Source organism: Antechinus flavipes, chromosome 6 (genome assembly GCF_016432865.1).
Source record: "Antechinus flavipes isolate AdamAnt ecotype Samford, QLD, Australia chromosome 6, AdamAnt_v2, whole genome shotgun sequence".
Taxonomy (NCBI): Eukaryota; Metazoa; Chordata; class Mammalia; order Dasyuromorphia; family Dasyuridae; genus Antechinus; species Antechinus flavipes.
The window spans coordinates 81,725,949-81,744,934 of record NC_067403.1 but is presented as its reverse complement, the minus strand read 5'-3'; the positions used below and the strand labels follow the sequence as shown (position 1 = coordinate 81,744,934).

At 37.5% G+C, this 18,986-nt stretch overlaps 1 protein-coding gene across 1 annotated transcript in view; it reads left to right on the top strand.

Moving 5' to 3' along the window:
- Positions 1–18,986, top strand: part of DCHS2 (dachsous cadherin-related 2) — a 329,685-nt gene that overhangs the window by 181,289 nt on the left and 129,410 nt on the right. The window contains exon 3 of the mRNA XM_051963913.1: positions 7,210–7,441. Within this exon, the coding sequence (XP_051819873.1) occupies positions 7,210–7,441 (232 nt within the window). The remainder of the gene's footprint in view (positions 1–7,209; positions 7,442–18,986) is intronic.

Here is an 18,986-nt window from a genome sequence, read left to right as displayed (position 1 = left end):
ATAGTTAATATATAAATTTTTGCTTATTGACTTGGTTTCCCCTATTATTTTTGTCTCTATTCTCTGCAATCTAATTTCTGACCCTGCTACTGCATAAAAATGGCTTACTAAAAAAGCTCCCAATGACCTCCTCCTAATTTCAAAATGAAATGCCTTGTTGTTTATATAACTTGGCCTAGTGACCAGATCTAGTAAGGAGAAATTTAATAGTTCACCATACCCTTACTGGAATGGAGCTGAGATGAAGGCCAGGAAGCTAATGGTAGGAAGCATTTCCTAGCAGAGATCACAAGATTGTTGAAGAAAGAATTCAGTGGCGAGCGGAGACACCTAAGGGAGAATGTAACGTGGATAGTAACAAAGATGAGACACCCTTTGGGGAAACAGAGGAGACACAATTAAATGGCCAAATACATAGCCAATAGAGAGTGATGTTCAGTGGGGACAGAGCCATTAAGAACAGTGTAATGATACCAGAAGATATTGATAGCTGTATAGCAGAGATGTCAAACATGTCAATAAGCTATACATATATAGGTGTGCATATAGCATCTATTACTTTAAACTATCAGGTCTTCTGCCTGATACCTAAAAGTTAATTGCATGGAACTTGTGAACAATGCTTTCAAGTTATGTCAGTGTACAGAACTGAACCTCAGGTAGCTTTTGTGGGGCTTCATCAATGAAAGAGGATGTCACAAGTGTGACGTTTTTAAGCACAGGTATTTGTCTTTATGTCACTTCCTACTATATTGTGCATTCCATGAGGGCGGGACCTGTGTCTCAACCAAACTTTGGATCTTCCCCAGCATCTATCATTAGGTTTTGTACAAATATACTTGAATTGTGTGTAGCAGAAGGCAGTGCACTTAATCTAAAAATCAAAGTCTGTGATTAGGCATTAGAGAAGCATCAACAGGTGCTCTATACACAGACTTTAGCCTTTTAAGGTATTGTCTTCCCTGTTCCTCTCATGTGCCTTTCTCCAGCCTATCGAGAGTGAATTGGACTATCCTTTCTTTCCATTCATCCTCTTGGAGGAGAAAAAGAAGAAAGGATAGGAATAACAGAGTAGACAAGAGGGAGGGAATTCAGAAGGAAGAAAAGCAACTTTAAGGGGGAAGTTCTATAACATATTTTAATCTTAGGAGTCAAATAAAATTTCATTTTCCAAAACAACCTGAGATTATTTCCTCTTTTTTTCATCCACTACATTGATAACCTTTTGGTTGCAGTGGTGGAGATGACTTCCCTACTTCTATTGAATTTCTGATCTTCCAGAATAGGGGAAAAAGGGATTGCCAGGAGTGCTGATGACTGCAACTGCAGCCATCACCCCATCAGCCACTTCTGTCTGAGATTCTACACTCTGTAATCAGCTTTGTCCTTGAACTTCATTGCTCTGGGAAGCTGAAAAGTGTGGCTGTTTGCAGAGGAGTTTTAGCAACCTTTCTCAAACTGTGATACACTGAGCACCCCCAGGGCAAGAGTCATTCTCCTCCCAACCCTGGTAGAGTCAGACATCTGTTCATCCACATTCTGCCTCCCCCTCGCTACTCCCCACATATATCTTATACATACAAACATGCCAATCACCTTCTTTACTCTTCCTGCCAAGGTTATTATTCCCTCCTCCTCTCTCTACTCCCTTAGGTTAAAAAAAAAAATAGGAAGAGGAATGACTCAGTTTAAAAATGCTGGCTGTTGTAGCCTAGCATGATCAAAGCAAAGTGCCAAAATGCATTAGCTAGAAATGGAAAACTGTGCTTTAATGTAACCACATACACTGTTCCTAAAAGAAGGGGAAAATACAATCAGTGAGTGAGCTGGTGGGGGATGTGGAATGGGAAATGGGACAAGAGAAGATGCCATCTACTGACAGTGTGGCTACTTCCTGGTACCCATCCTCAGCACCTTTGAAAGCAGCTATTCTTACATAATGTACTCTTTTCTTTTGTTTCCGTGTGTCAGCAATTGTTTCTTGTTTCTCTTGATTTGGAGTTGGGGAAGGTAATTAATGAGAAGGGCCACATAGTGTAGAAAGAAGATTCTTCCATAGTTTTTCAAGAGACAAGTTTGGCATTTTTAAGAAGTCTCATTAACTTTTCCAGGCCACCAGAGAGAATATTTACTGCATAAAAAGCAAAAATATATTTAACAGTCCCCCCAGTGGACTGAAAGACTAGAATTGGCCCTACTTTTAAGCTTGATAGGTAATTCATTATTCTGTGTGACGTGAGTGAATGGTCTCCCATCAGTCTGTCAGCGAACAATATTAAATGCTTATAATGTGCCAGGGACTGTGCTAAAAGGTGGGATACAATGAAATGTGAAATGACATCCTTGCCTTCAAAGAACTCAAATTCTAGTGGGGGAGACAACATGTATGTAACTAGGTACATATAAATTACACAGAGTAGATCAAAGTGGAGAATTTAAGAAGGGAAGGCATTAGCAGCTTGGAGAGCTAGGAACAGCTAAGGTCTTTTGCTGGAATGCTAGGCCCATTGGATAGAGTACCAGGCCTAGAATCAGGAAATCTCATCTAGCTGATGTCGGACACTGACTAGCTGTGTGACCTTGAGCAGGTCACTTAATCCTGTTTTCCTCAATTTCCATATCTGTAAAATGAACTTGAAGAGACAATGGCAAACCACTGCAGTAGCTTTGTTATGAAAACCCTAAATAAGGTCACGTGGCTAAATAACAGACCAACAAAGGTTTCTTGCAGAAAGTGGTAAATTGAGTTGTGAAGGAAGCCAAAAAACTTAAGAAGGGAGAGATCCTGAATGAGAGACAACTGGTACAAAAGCACTGAGGGTTGTCATGGGGATAACGACATGTGGACCACTGAAACCAGATAGTGAAGTGTGTGGAGAGGACTAAAATGTAAAACATTGAAAGAGAAGAGCAAGATTTTGAAGAGTTTTAAATGCTAAGTCAACTAGCATTTATTAAGAACCTACTGTGTGCTAAACACTGTGGTAAGACCTAGAGAGCCACTGGAGTTTTTATTGAATGTGGAATTGAGATGGTGAGGTCTGTACTTTGTTGTGATTCAGTTGTTGTTCTCATGACTAACTATTCATGACCCTATTTAAGGCTTTCTTGGCAATGTTACTGGAGTGGTTTATAATTTTCTGCGTTTTGCAGATGAGGAAACTGAGGCTGTTAGAAACTAAGTGACTTTCTCAGGCTAGTAAATGCTTCAGGAAGATGAAACTTCTTCGAGTTAAGGCTCAGCACTCTATTCCCTGTGGCACCTAGCTGCCTCTGGCCTATGCTTTGGGAAGATCAGTTTGATAACTGACTGGATGATGTACTGGAATGAGAAGAGGCTTGAGATGAGAGATTTATTATTATTGCAACAGTTCAATGCATTAGGGTCATTGCAGCACCAGAGGATAAGAGGAAGTGTGTGTGTGTGTGTGTGTATCTGTTGTGAAGGTAGAAACAATAGAATGACAGTTGATTGTATATGGGAGGTAAGAGAGAGGGGTCAAAAATAGCAGCTAGACTATGAGCCTGAGTGATTATAAGATGGTGGTACCCTTGACAGTAATAGGAAAGTTGGAAACAGGAAGGATTTGGGGCCAACGATAATGAATTCAGTTCTGGGCATGTTGAGTTTATGATGTTTGCGGAACATCCAGTTTGAGATGTTCAATAAGCCAATGGAGATATGAGATTGGAAGTTGGAAAAGATGGTAAAACTGCACAAGTTGTTCTGAGAGTCATTTGCACAGAGATGATAATTGAAATAATATGATATGATGAGATCACCAATAGATTATTTGTTTAATATTTTTATTTTTCCCAGTTATATATAAAACAATTTTTTACATTTGTTTTTAAATGAGATCACTAATTGAAAGACTACAAATAGAGAAAAGAAGGCACAGAACAGAGCATTGGGGGGCACTCATTTTTGGCAAATGTGACTTGGATGAAAATCTAGCAAAGGAGACAGAGAAGGAAGAATCAGATAGAAGGAGAACCAGCAGAGAATAGTGTCACTGAAATTTAGAGAGATGATGATATCAAGGAAAAGGTGATTGATAGTATCAAGTTTTAGTCAAGAGATCAAAAAGGATGAGGACTGAGAAAAGCTCATTTGATTTGGCAACTAAGAGATCTTTAGTAATGTTAGAGTGAGTGGTTGAGGGTTGATGAGATTAGATGACAGACTTCTGAAGTAATAAAATGAGAGAAAAGGAATTGAAGACACCCATTGTAGATGGAAATATCTGTTGTAAACTCAAAGAATTTAGCCGCAAAAGGGAGGGGAGACATGGGAAGAAACCTAGTGGGAATGGATAGATCAAGTGAAAGCAGCTGAAAGGAAGATAGTTTTGAATAGAGAAATATTTGAAGCAGGGAAATCAGTGAGAAGACAAATGACTAAGATCAAAACAAAGCATCAAGGGTCTGAACTAGGTTTGTGGCTATATAAGTGGAGAAAAGGGAGGTGTATATGAAAGGTATTGTTGTGATAGAAACAATAAGATCTGACAACTGATGGGATATGTAATGAGAGTAGGAAGATGGTGCTATCCTCAACAATAATAAGAACTTTTGGAAGAGAGGAGAGTTTTCTGTGTTGAACATGTTGACATTGAGATGCCTATGGGACATTCAGTTCAAATTGTCTAAGACATAGGAATAACTGAAACTCAAGAGAGAGGCATTAGAGTTTGATATAGAAATATAGAATCATCTGCCTACATATGATAATTGAATGAGAGTTGATGAGATCACCAAGTCATAGTGAATAGAGACTTGGGACAGAATATTAAAGGAACTTTTTATCCCTAAAAATTTTTTGCACTAGGGTACATGTGTACACTAGTGCTTGAACTTCCTTCATAGATTTATTCTCCTGGGATAAGACATGAAGTCACATGTTTAAAATATATAGTCACTATTTTTGTTTCTCCAGAAGAACTTTAAAAATAGCTTCTCTTTAAAATTTTGTGCCTGCATCTTTCCATTAAAACTTTTATGGTATTGGATATTATATGATGCTTGATGGTCAGAAGTAATTTCACTAAAACAAATTTTCTCAAGTGAGGAATGAAGAAAGATATTTACTATTAGCAAATACATAGACTATGGGGAAATATCTAGTAAGTTTAGTTAAACATATGTAAGAAATCAATCACAAATGGTGTCTATCATTTGAGAATATAACAATTGATAGTAATCATCATGACATAGATATACATTTCTCTAAAGAGGATACAGTTATATTGCCTGTCCTAAATCCAGGCAATCTATTTTACCTTCAGAAGTTGTCTGGTTCTACTCTGTTACTTTACAAATGAGGAAACTGAGGCTCACTGAGACTAAGTAATTTGTCCCAGTCACAATACAGTAAGTGACAGAGACTGAATTTGGATGCAGAATCCCAAAACACTATTCTTTCCACCATACCAGCTCATCCCTGGATGACTTTCAACACCTAAACCATTAGAAATTTGGGAAAATTGTCTTGGTTCTTCTCTGCTCAGATAAGCACCTGTATTACTTTCTGCTCTGCTTGCGAGGAAAGAATTAAGAAATGAAGAGAATAAGACTTTAAAAGCTTGATTTGTATTCAGGCTCCTTCCATTTCTTTGGTCTTGCTTCTGCACCTAGAGTCTCTACTCTTTCTCCTTAGCATCTCCTTAAAAGTTGGAAGCAACATTACATCTTTGTCATTCCCAGCTCTGTACAGAGGGTTTCCTCCCTTTCCTCTTCCTCTACATTCCTTTTAAGGAATCAGATAGTTTTGAAACAAAAGGCTCTTTCCTTGATAACAGCAAAAAGCTACTGGTTCAATCCTTTTACATACCTCAAGAGGACTCCATTTTGTATAGATTGGAGCAGAGTAGGGAAGGAGTAAACTATTCTCCTGCCCTTTTCCCTCCCCCAAATAGCTAGAAGGTCACTTGATGTCTGATGGTGATTATGATGTTGCCAAGGATGGCTAATCAATCAGGACCCTAACATTGGGCTCTTAGCAATCATTAACACCCTATCTTGAAATAATTTATCCTATTAGCAGAAAGACATTTAGACCCCGAGGGAATTAGATTTAGGATGATTGAATTTTGATGAAGAAAGAAAAGAGGGCAAGATTTGGAGCCTGAATAATAATCTATGGAGAATAGGCCTGACCAGGTGGTGACAGAAGGAACTGAATATTACAGCAGAAGATTCTGGACAACAAAAATTAGAGGGGAATGGAAGACAGGGCATCAACAGCAGAAAGATCTGAATTCAGATCCTATTTTTGATACTAAGTTTAAAAAGAACAATAAGAAGGATGGCGAGTTAGTCATTTAATTTCTCTTGGATCTTAACTGCATCATTTAAAAAAATGAAGTAGTTAATTTTTATGATAGTGAAAATGAATAACTGTCATATTCCTTAAACCAAAAAAAAAAAAAAAAGAAAAAGAAAAGAAAAGAAAAGAGGTGATTAGAGTTGATGGACTTAAGATCACTTGCTGTTCTAAAATCTATTAGGACCATTGAGAGGAATGTGTGTGTGTGTGTGTGTGTGTGTGTGTGTGTGTGTGTACGCGCGTGCCCGCACTTGTGTATGTGTGAGAGAGGGGGGGTAGTGAGGGGGGGCAAAGGCAGAAGCAGAAAATTTGAGATCTGAAATGGAGAAAGGCCTATCCAAAAAAAAAAAAAAGATGTAAAAAGAGAAATAATAATTTTTCTCTAATATTAGACTATTTAAAGGTATAATACTCTAGTATCAAGTGTACTTCAATGATTCAGCAAACAGTTAATAATTCTTTACTATATACCAAATCCATTAAGTCCATACTATATATCAAATGATACCAAAAAAATAAAAAAGAAAAACAATTCCTTCCCCAGAGAACAGGGGACAGCATAGACATGAATAGCTGGATACAAAGTACATTTAGACTATATTCAAGGTAACCTTAGAGAAAAAGGCAGCAGAACTGGAGGAGTCTATTAGGGGTTGGAACAGCATCACTTGAGATCTCTACACAATCTGCTTGGTGCTTTAATAAATAGCAACGATGTTACACAAAACACTAAGAACTGGTGTCTTAAGGTTAAAAGTACTGTAACTTAGACTTTTTGTCGGTGTGGTTTAAGAATTCCATTCTGGTTTCAGTCTGCTGGTTATCCTGCCATCCATCATTTAGCAGAGCGTGTTTTTAATAGTTTCTCATTTATCCAACAGGGTGGACTAAGTGCTCAAGCTTTTGTTCGAGTGGAACTGAAGGATGTGAATGATAATCAACCTGTTTTTAACCCGGCCTCCTACGTGACGAGCATCAGTGGTCACACACAGCCAGGCACGGAGATTCTCAATGTCGTTGCTACCGACAGGGATGCTGGAATATATGGCGTGGTGGCCTATGAGCTCATTCCAGGAGACTTCTCCTCTCTCTTCACAGTTGACTCCTCCACAGGTATGTGAGAAGTTCAGGTAGGGCTAGAATCAATCTTAGAACAGTTTTCTTCTGAAAGCAATGGCTTCGGTGTGAGCACGATAGTGCAAGAACCAGAAAATTAGATTGGGTTGTTTGGAAAAGAAGGAACTATTTCTCACCGCAAATGATATCTTGATATAAAGAATTGGATGACATGTAATTAATGCTCAGGAAAGATGAGCAAAAAAGCTATTTTGCCAGCAGATAACCTCTAAATGAAGTATGTCACTATTACTTTTTCCAATCTGCAGTGTATTAAAATTCCCTGTCTCAGAAGGTTGTCTTGCTTATTAAACTGCTTGCTTATTATTAACATTCTATACTTGGAAGCATCTATTTCAGGTATTAATAAATAATATTAGAAAAAAACAGCAGGCTAGCCACAGAACTGGATCCTAACTAGTCATGACTGGCTCACTTAGTCTCTTTGAATCTCATTTTTCTCATCTATAAAAATAATGCAATATAAATTATATGATTTCTAAGGCTGTTTTCCACCTAAAAAATCTATTATTCTAAAGGACACTATATACAGGATAACTTTTATTCCAAAGAAATATATCATTCTGAAAATCAATGGTTTCTGTAAAGCATCTCCTTCTTCTGTTTGTTACTAGAGGGAAGGTTTTTAAATACTTTAAAAAACAGCAAAGTATTGAAACTCTAAGAAACTACTTTAGCAACCACTGACATGATTAGGTATTAATTGACTCAGGGAAAAGCTTCTCTAGTTGAACATAGAATCTCTGTGGGAGATTCATGAAATGAGCTGGCATAGAGAAGCAAAATGTGCAAATGTGAAAAAAAATGTCAGAGGGGATTGCTGTGTTAGTTGACTTTGCTTAAATTTTCTGTTGCAAGAAAGGGCTTAGCAGATAGTAGGGGGTGAGGTAAGAAAAAACTCAAGAAGAAATGATTGTGGAGTGAAAACAGAAAACAACAATAAATTAATAGAAGAAAAAAGAAGTAAAGGACATGCACATGAATTGTATTGCTGAGAAATGTGAATCAATTGTATTCTGCTCTTGGGTAGAAGGATGGCATGGGAAATGAAAAGAAAGGATGGGAGAAGAGAATAAGCATTTTTGTTGCATGTACTCAGATTCTGTGCTATGTACTATGTCCATATTATCATCACATTTGAATCTCACAGCAAACCTGTGAGGTAGGTACTATTATAAGTCCTCATCTTTCAGGAAACTGAGGCAGAAAGTAAGTGATTTGCCAGGCTGACACAGTTGGTAAGTATCAAAGATTATATTTGAATTCAGATTTTTCTGCCTCCAGGTCTTGGATCTTTATCCATTGTGTCACTGAGTTGCCTTGACAGAGAAACAGAGGCAGAAGACCCAGGTTCATTTATTAACTCCGCCATTCATTTCCTGTGTAGGAAGTTACTTAACTTCCCTGGTTCTCTCTGTTTCCTGACCTATAAATGAGGGAGTCCTGCTAGAGCTTTCAGGTCCCTTCCAGCCTTAACTTTGTGATCATCTGAAAAATCAGAGGGCCTACTATTCCCCTACCTATTCCCGGCCAACTCCTTGCTTTTGAACCCCAATTTCTTAGATGGCCTCTAAGGTCTTGAACAATGATACACTAGAGTATCAAGGTATTCAGTATTAAGACATGCTTAGAGGGAAGAAAAGATTTAATAAAAATAAACTAAATTTGCCTTTTCTCTCAACTCCTTTTGAATGTTTGACCTTTGCAAAGGGTGGAGATGTGTGCTTTTAATGACTAGGAATTATGGAATCCCATGATTCTTGAACTATTGCTTTGCTAAAAACATCTGTTTGGGATTCATGTCTCAAGATGGGGTACAGCAGCTGTTGGCTTGTGCATGGCAGCATTCTATTACTACAGAGGGCAAATAGCTAAGAATACTGTATTCATTTTAGATTAGCAGGACTGAGGTAGGTAAACTGATCGTGTCTCAAGTCTGTTCAACCTTCCTGCTTGTCATCCATACCCATCTTCCCAGAAAGTCCCAGGGGACTGAGATTAACTCACTCTTTTAATCTACGAAGTTTACTTCATGTGGTTTAGCAATCTTAGTGTCTTGCATGGGACTGTCCAGGGGATTAGATGTTTACCCTGGCAATCATCTGGAGGCAAATCTTTTCTTGCTCAAAAACAATGCCAATGATGTAGCTCCTGAAACATTCCAAAGAACAGAAGAAATTAATCTTTTTAGGAAGTCAGACTGCTTATCTTGGCTTTTTCATAATTTACTTTAGACCGTGGACCTTAACTCCCTGTCAAATCGGCCCCTCTAGGGCATGGTAGTTGCCAAAAAAATATAGGTCAATCAATAATCAGGGAACACAATCTCTAAAAGCATTTAACAGAAGGTTTCTAAACAACATCAGAGATGCTTTTCTCAGCTCCCCCTGTTGGACATTGGAGATGAATGGGATACATTCTCTTCTTATAGAAAGGATCCTGGGTCAGTATGATAGTCCACGATTAGCCACATGCTTCCCCTTTTGGCATTTGGTATGAGGTAAATGCCTTAGCTTAATCACTGGGAACACTTGGCGTGGTCATTATCTCATGGAAGTATCATAGTCTTTTTATAAAGCAAGAACCAAATTCGTAATGGAAGTAGCCTGAGGTCATTATTGCTGGCATTTTTTTGATGTGGGAGCATTTGGGTTGAAGACACTATTCCCAACCTTATAACACTTGGAATCTGCTTGTACTTAATCAGGGCTCATGAGTAATTCATGAAGTCTGGTAATACTTTAATATAACCTTTAGTTACAGAGTATCAAACAACATCATGAATAGTTATTGATTTTTTTTTTTTGGTAGAAAAGAGAGTCTAGTACATAGGCAGTTCCCCAAATTTGAACTAGTTGTATGCTAGAGGTTTGTTTGTAAATTGATTATTTGAAAATATGAATATAACTAAGACAATTTGTTAGAATGGAAAGAAGGTCAGTCAATAAACATTCTTAAGTTCTCACTTTGTTGAGACCGAACTAAGAGTCTGACTTGAAGTCCTTGCATTGGCCAATTTCTGGGTTATGTGATCATCCAAAAGTTGCCTAGCTCTTCTTAGAGTCTTAGATTGATTTATTTAGCATTTGAAAAAAATGAGAAAGAGCTATGGAAGAGTGAATAATGGGCCAGCTTGAGTCAGAAAGATCTGGAGTCAAGTCTTGTCTCTGATAGAGACTGCATGATTCTAGTTAAGTCACCTCTTGATATCATAGGCAGCTTTGAAAGACAAAGTTTAAGAATATCTACCATTGATCTCCTTGGCCCATTAAAACTATACTCTTTTACTCTCTCTCCATCTCTCTTTCCCTCCCTTTCCTTCCCTTCTCTCCTTCCCTTGCTCCTTTTCTCTCTACCTCCCTTCCTTTCTCCCTTTTTCTCTCTCTCCTTCTCTCTCTCCCTTCTTCCCTTTCTCTCTCCCTTTTTCCATTTTTCCCTTTCTCTCTCTCTCCCTTTCTCTTTCCTTTTCTCTTTCTCTCCCCCTCTCTTTCCTCCCTCCTCTCTCTGTCTATCTCTCTCTGTTTCTCAGTGTGTGTATGTGTGTATTTCTCTCTATCTCTCTGTGTGTGTGTCTGTCTGCTCTCTCTGTCTCTGTGTCTCATCTGTCTGTCTATCTTCACACACACACACACACACACACACACACACACACACAAATATGTCCATGTGTGTAGAGAGAGAGAGCTGTCTCTAATACTAAAAGGTTATATGTATATGTATATATATAAGCATATGTAAGTATCTTACCATATATAATTCACAAACACATATTTACAAATGTGTAAACATATATATTATAAAGCCAGCAGAATCACTTTGTAAAGTGATTTTCTATCCCAGATAGAAAATGGAGCTTTTATTTACAAAATTCAGAGAAAAAATGTGATTATGTATGTAATAGTAAGTGTGATAGGAACCCCAAACTAGGAAATAAATGGAAATAACATTTCACAGGTCTTACACCAGTGATTTATCCTTGGTCAAAGACTACCTGCGATAGCCTCCCCATTTTCTGTTTTGTCTCTCAGAATTTCTGAGCTGCCAATGTTCTGAGCATTAGCATCTCCTTTCTTTTACTTCCCTCTTTCTCAGAGTAGGAAGCCTTACTATGTATCTGTCTCTCTGGCTCTTGATCTCTCTTTGTCCTACTAACTCTAGACTTTGCTCCATCAGTCATGCTTTTTTTCTTTAAAGACTCTTTACTGTCTTATTTATTAGCTCTTTTACATTTGGCTACAGATTTGTTTAGGGGACTCCCTTAATCAACCAAGTGATAAGAATTTGTTAAGGCACTGTGCTTGGTGCTGGAGGGACATAGGCAAAATGAAACAGTCCCTTACTTCCCTTATTCTTGCTATTTCATCCAGTTATTGCCTTATATCTCTCCTCAGCCCCACTATCAAGAAAAAAAAAGATGTCTACATTTTATGCCTCTACTTCCTCACAAATTATTTTTTCCTTACCAACATGAAATCTGCCTCTGCTTCTCACCTTGATCACCTACATCTCCTGTTGTAGTTCCTTTTTTTGTTCTTTGAGGGATGCCATCAAAGGGAATTATATGTTCTGCAGTAGGTTCTGCAACAAAGAAACTTCTTTAACCTCTCTAAATATTCCTTTGCAACCTCATTTAGTCTCACATCTTTAATTATAACCTCAGTGCAGAAGGATGGCCCTTTAAGTTGTATTCCTACTCTTGATCATCCATTTTAGTTCTAGAACTGAACATCCCCCTACCGACAGGACATTACAATTCAATCTGATAAAGCATTTATTAAACTCCTAGTATGTGTCAGGCATCATGCTATATGCTAAGAATACAAAAACAAAAACAAAACAAAGTAGTTCTTGCCTTCAAGGATCTTACATTCTTCTTGGAAGATGCAATATGTACACCAAAAAGTGTAGCACAAGGAAAAGTGAGGGGAACAAGAAGGGCAATAATGGAAGAAATGAGGGACTTCATGAAGCAGTCACATCTGAGTTGAGCCTATGAAGAAAACAAGGTGGTAATGAAGAAGTACATCCCTTTCATGGGACTGACTATAGCAAATGCACAGAGTTAGGACACAGAGTATGTGAATTTCTACCTAAAGAAATTACCTTAAGATCCACAATCTAATTCCTACTTCCATCTCCCCTTCTTCTGAATTTACTCTTTCTTTCTTGGGTACCACCAGACTTCTCTGATTGCAACTTTGCACTATCTTGGACTCATCTCTCCTTGTTCCCCAAATATTATCAGTTTCAAATTCTCCAGAATATTTTGGGAGAACATTCTCTCTTTTTTAATCCTGACCATCATCCTAGCACATATCTTCATTATTTTCTTCCTAGATTATTGAAATAGGCACATAATAGAACTTCCTTCCTCTGCTCCTTCCCTCTCCAATCTGTCCTTTGTTTTGATTCCAGACTAATATTCTTTATGTATAGATCTGATCATAGCAGTCATCTACTCAAAGATCTTGACATTTTTCTCTGGCTCCCCAAATATAGTTCAGACTTTTTTTTGACCTGGTATTTAAGTTCCTAAACAGATAGTGCCTGCCACTTCCTCTCATCCTACTCTCCATGTTCTCTCTATTTATACCCTCTCTTCATGTACTGTTCTCCATGCTCTAATCAAGTTATGCTACTTCTTGCTCTTCTATATATTGTGCTTTTGCCTCCTTCTATGCTTTTCGTTACACAGCAATTCCTATTACCTAGAAAGTCTTCCCATTGTGTTTTTGCTTGTGAATTCCTATCCCATATTTAAAACCAATTTCTGGCTTTACTGGGGAGATTTTGCTGACCATTTCTGTCCCTTACCTTAAAGCTTCCTAAAGGCTTTGTTTCTGCCTCATTAATAAATATGTATATACAACATTTTGGATTATAGTTATTTATATATGTTTCATATTCTGTTTCTAGACTCTAAGTCTCATGAGAGCAAGGGCTACATTATATTCAGACTTTATCTTCCTTAGCAACTAGAACAGTGATTCTTTTCATAGAAGGAGCTTAATGCTTAAGCAAATGTTTTTTATTGAGTGTAGGCAACTTGCAAGGGCCCTATGAATTATAGAAATAGTGAAGGTATAGAATTATTGGCTGTGTGGTCCTGACCAAGTCACTTTATTTCCCTCAAGCTTCAGTATTTCCTCTCACATAAAATTAGAGTTTGATTCAATAACCTATAAGGTCCTTTTCAATTCTAGATGTATAATCAGGTACTTCTAAATAAGATATAAAGATTTTAATTTTTAAACTCTCTGTGCATTCTGAGCAAATGGCATCAGTGATTTTGCCCTAGAGCAGTGGTTCTCAAAGTCTGGTCCAGAGCATCCTGGGAATTTCTGAAATCCTTTCAGAGAGTCTACAAATTTATAATTAGTTTTTATTTTTAATGTGATCAATATCTATAACTATAAACCACATAAACAAAAACTCTTTGGACAGATCCTCAATCATTTTTAATAGGATAAAGATATTAAGAACAAAAGTTTGAGGACCACTGCCCTAGAGTCTGTGGTCTGGATGGGGTGAAGAAGAAAAGGGGTAGTAAAATGATATCAGCAACTAGGAGAGGCATAGTTCTCTGAAAGAGTGGAGATAGTAGAATAGCTATGGGAATAAAGAGTGAAAAGGGGAAATCTTTGGGGTTGGGGTTTTCCTTCTTGACCTAGCTTCCTGCTTTCCTCTTGATTGTATCTTTCCTTGACTTGCTTCCATCTTAAAATGATCATGAGGGGGCTAGAAAAGATGAATAGAGACTGGAATAGAAATAGGGATAAGGCACAGTGGTAAGGTTATCATTTTCACTTGGATAGGTTCCCTACTTTTTCTTAGCAATTGCTTCTCATATTATATTTACCTTCCTTTTGCTTCAGGGAGACATAGACACAGAGGGAAAACTACTCAAGTAACCCAGACTCCACACTGTTCAGCCATGAAGAAAAGTTCCCTAGCTTTTTTTCTTTTTCTCTTCCAACATAATCAGCTCTCTAGCCACAATATAAAGGCCAACTAGGGAACATCAACTGAGAAACCTATGCTCTTTCCACTTTTAGCTATTGTTATTAGGCAACCTCAGAAAAGGAGATAGGCTGCTTTCCTGGGACATACATTATTCCCATAGCTCAATTGACCTGTTTCCCTGATTGTAGTGGCAAGAAGGAGTTTGTGAGAGATGTATTGGGACTGAAAAACTTTTCTTCTACTATTCCCTTTCTTTTTCCTTTCTAGTGGCCACATCTCACAACTTAGAGATCTTACTCCTGAACAGAGCCAGGTAGGAGGGCCTGCTGGCTAATAGTAGGGAAGAAGTGTCCAGTGGTAGCAGATTAGGGTTTACAGTAGGAAAAGGAAGAAGGGAGTGAAATTTTCAGTGGCAATAAAGAGTATCAGTCTTGTGCAGTGGGGATGAATGTTCATATAGAAAGAAGATATCACAGGGTGATATCTGCCTGTTTCATTAAACATCTAACATTAGTAAAATTTTATCACTATGAAGAGAACCATCTGCACCTAGAGACAGGACTGTGGGGACTGAGTGTGGATCACAACATGGAACTTTCACTCTTTTTGTTTTTGTTTGCTTGCTTTTTTTCTCATTTTTTCCCTTTTGATCTGATTTTTCTTGTGCAGCATGATAATTGTGGAAATATGTATAGAAGAATTGCACATGTTTAACATATATTGGATTACTTGCCCTCTGGGAAGGGGTGGGGGAAGAGAGGGAAAAATTTGGAACACAAGGTTTTGCAAGGGTGAGTGTTGAAAATTATCTATGCATATGTTTTGAAAATAAAAAAGCTTTAATAATGAAAAATAACCTGGAAAAAAGTTTATCACTATAATTATTACAACAAGTAATTTGATTGTTTCTTTAGAAGATAAATCAGAATTCTTAGTTTATGATATTTAGGAACAGAACATCTGGTTTGTGGTTCATATTATCCCTTTTCTTCTCTCAGCAATGATTATCTTTGGCCATATTGTAGTTGTGGAAGGTGAGAAGGGGAAGATGAAAGTCAAATCAGGATATTTTGCAGCATTTAGCAAAGGATTTAGTAGGAAAACAGATAAAGACATTGGAGAAAATTGGGTTTCTCAGTTATCTATGAGTTTCTTGTACTCAAAAGTTTTTTCTGTTGTTACCATGAGTAATTAAGAAATGAATATATCGCTGTACTTATTTTAAAGATAATTAAGGCTAGGCACATTCAGAATACTTAGACAATTTGTTTTATTTTATTGGAAAGTTCTATTGATGTCTCTCTCTTTTTTTCTATGCCACATACACTTCCTGATATACTGAATCTCTCTCATAACAAAGAAAAATAATTAAACAAAGCCTACCTATACAGTGACCCTATCTAGCAGTGTTTGCCTCATTTAGCACCTATTTTCTTAACCATTATACCAAGAAGAGGTAGTGGGTTTCTCTGTGTCTTTAGAAATTAATGTTAGTAAGGGCATGGGCTTCTGGTTTGATGTTCCCTATTGTGGCTATAAAGCTGGTTATGTTAGAAGAAGAGAAAGAAAAAAAGCTAGGGAAGACCTCTCTTGCTGGCTGAGCAGTGTCAGGAGTCTGGGTTACTTGAGTAATTTTCCCTTTGTGTCTGTTTCCCTGAAACAAGGGAAGGTAGCTACAGTATGAGAAACAATTGCTAAGAGAAAGGGGGGAATCTATTCAAGTGAAAATGCTAGCCTTACCATTGTGCCTTATCCTCATTTCTGTCCCAATCTCCATTCATCCTTTCTTTTCTGTTTGTTTTAATTAGCTTTTACAAAGGGATATTTACCAAAAAAATGTTGCAAGTACTTTATTACAGCAACATATTCCATTGGAAGATACTCTCCCCTTGTGGACCCTAGGGATAGTGGGTTCAAACTTAAAGTGGTTACTAAAACAACAAAAAACAAAAGCAAAGAATCCTCTCCCTAATCCTTCTGAGGAAATGACTTCCCAGTTTAGGAGATTTTCTCTTTTTTCCTCTGGAATCTTCATCAAGTTCATTTCTGGGTGAAGCATAGCTGATAGATGAGTTGCTCCTTCCCTTATCAGGGCTGACTCCTTAATTTAACTAGCAGCTGCTCTCACTGTTTTTGGGAGAACAGTTGTATTCAGCTCTGACACTCACTCCTCTTTAGTACTTCTTTGTCTTAGGACCCCTTCTCTCCTTTTGACTAGAGAAGGTAGAGTATGGGCATCAGAAAGTTTCTCCCAAGTGCTCCATTTGTGGAGAGTGCCCAGTACAGTCAGCTCATCATTTGCCTCCTGGCTGCAGATCTTTATCACACTTCCTCTGCCATTTAAATTTCTTATTATGTGTTGCTTTCCTTATAATATTGCAAACTTCTCAGTGCCAGTCATTATCTTTTTTTCTTTCTTTGTCTTTCTGGTTTTTAGCATTGTACCTGACACACGTAGGTGCATGATAAATATTCATTGATTGCCTAACTCATTGAATTGTTAATGAGTCCTTGAATGGTTATGATAGATTTTCAGTTCTCAATGGTGACTTGGGTATTTCCATTAAGGCAGATGCATTTACTCAAGCTCCAAAAGGTTAAATATAACAAAGGTAGAAAAAACAGAAATGCCACCAAGTGTTCATGGACATATGGCAGCCTGGTGGGGAAAGGGTCCTCCATCTGATAGCTCACAACAGTTCCTGTCTCTCCCAACCAGAGAAAAACGAGCCATTGCCTTTTATTTTAATTAATCTACCTGTTAGAATTGCTTTCATTTACATTAAAATAGTTTTATGATGAAGAATTTAGATTTAGAAAGGACCTTAGAAGTTTTGTACTATAACTTTTTCATTGACAGATGAGAAAACAGAGACTGCAAGGTTACATTATTTGCCCAAAGTCACACAGACAAACAATAGAGCCAGAATTTAAACCTAGACCCTGTGAGTTCAAAATCAAAAACTTTGATTAAAATTTATAGTATTCTCTTGATATTTCATAACTTGTAAAAATGGGAGTAGCTCCCTAATTTAATAACTGGTTCATTATCTCGATGGAAACCATTCTTCAAGCTGCTTTAAGTTAATTGATTCATATACTGTTGCCAATCAGGGCTTTTCTATTCTTTTTCTCCAGTGTATTTTTTTTTCCCTTCTGTAATAGAGACTTATATTAAACTATAGCTCAATGGGCTAAGCATCCTTGGCTCTTTGAGATAAGTAGAATCTAAAGAAAAATTGAAGCTTCCATCATTACTATCAATTTCCTTCCTCATCCAATCAACAAGCATTTATTAAGTGCCTACCAGGTGATAGGTACTGTTAGGCTGAAGATAGAGTGAGTCAATTTTGATCTTTAAGGGGCTTACATTCTAATGAGGAGAAAACAAGCACATCTATAAAATACAAAGGAAACTGGAAATGGACCTATGATTCAACTTCCCCTTGAGGAAACTCTCAGCATCAATGAAATTTATAGTTTATAAACTTAGGGTGTTGGAGAGTAATTTATGATAAAAGGGTCTTACTCCAGAGTACTGCTAGAACAGATTAAAATATAAGTGGGAAATGTTTAACAAACTAAAAAAAATGCAATAATGATAATGTTAATTTGTGATTTTATAAGCCTATGAGGAATCTGCAGGGATTGGTTTCTCTTTGAGTTTGACACCACTGGAAAAACAATGAAAGGCTTGACTTGCCTCATGTCATAAAGCCAGCATGGGTTAGAAGTGAGGTCTTCTTGGCTTCAAGAGCAGTTCTCTCTCTACTATGCTTTCCCAAGGGAGCTGTTGATAAAGCCACCGGACTTAGGGTCAAAAAGACTTTGATTGGAATTCTTCTTCAGAGACTTAGTAGGTAGGAGATGCTAAGCAAATCATTTAACTTCTCTCAGTATCAGTTTTCTCATCTGTAAAATGGGGATAATAAAAGCAGCTATCTCATAGAGTTTTTGTGGGACTCAAATATATGTTAGTAAATCTTAAAATTAATATGGAATGCTAACTATAAAGAAAATAGATATAAAATAATTGGATAGATATACACTAGTGGGGAGGGCATCAGGAAAAGCTTCATTCCCCTTGGAATATCTGGGGAAGTATTAACAACTCTTGTTAACAGTAATGTGATTTCTGTCCTCCTGTTCTCTGTGTGTGGCATAAGGGGAGACACTTGAGACCAAGTTCTCATAAGACAAAGGCTCCAGGCATCACTTCTGGATTCTAATGAAGCAGATTTGCGTGTGGGGAAAATTCTGGACTTTGCTCTCACTCTCCAGATCCATCACCTTGGCAGATGGCCATATGGTCTGAATTTAGATGGAATACCATAATTCCTTCCTCTGCCATTCTCCACTAGTAGCATAGAATGCCAGCTGCATAAACCAGAAACACATGTACCACTCTCCTTCTCAGGACTAAAATCACTCTTATGGAACAATGCTCTGGAAATTTATGGCGAGTAGTCCCAGGAAATTTTTCTGTCCCTGATAATTATCCCAAACCTTCAAGATCTTGGGAGATAAGTGAAGATGAGGACTAAGGACATAACATATA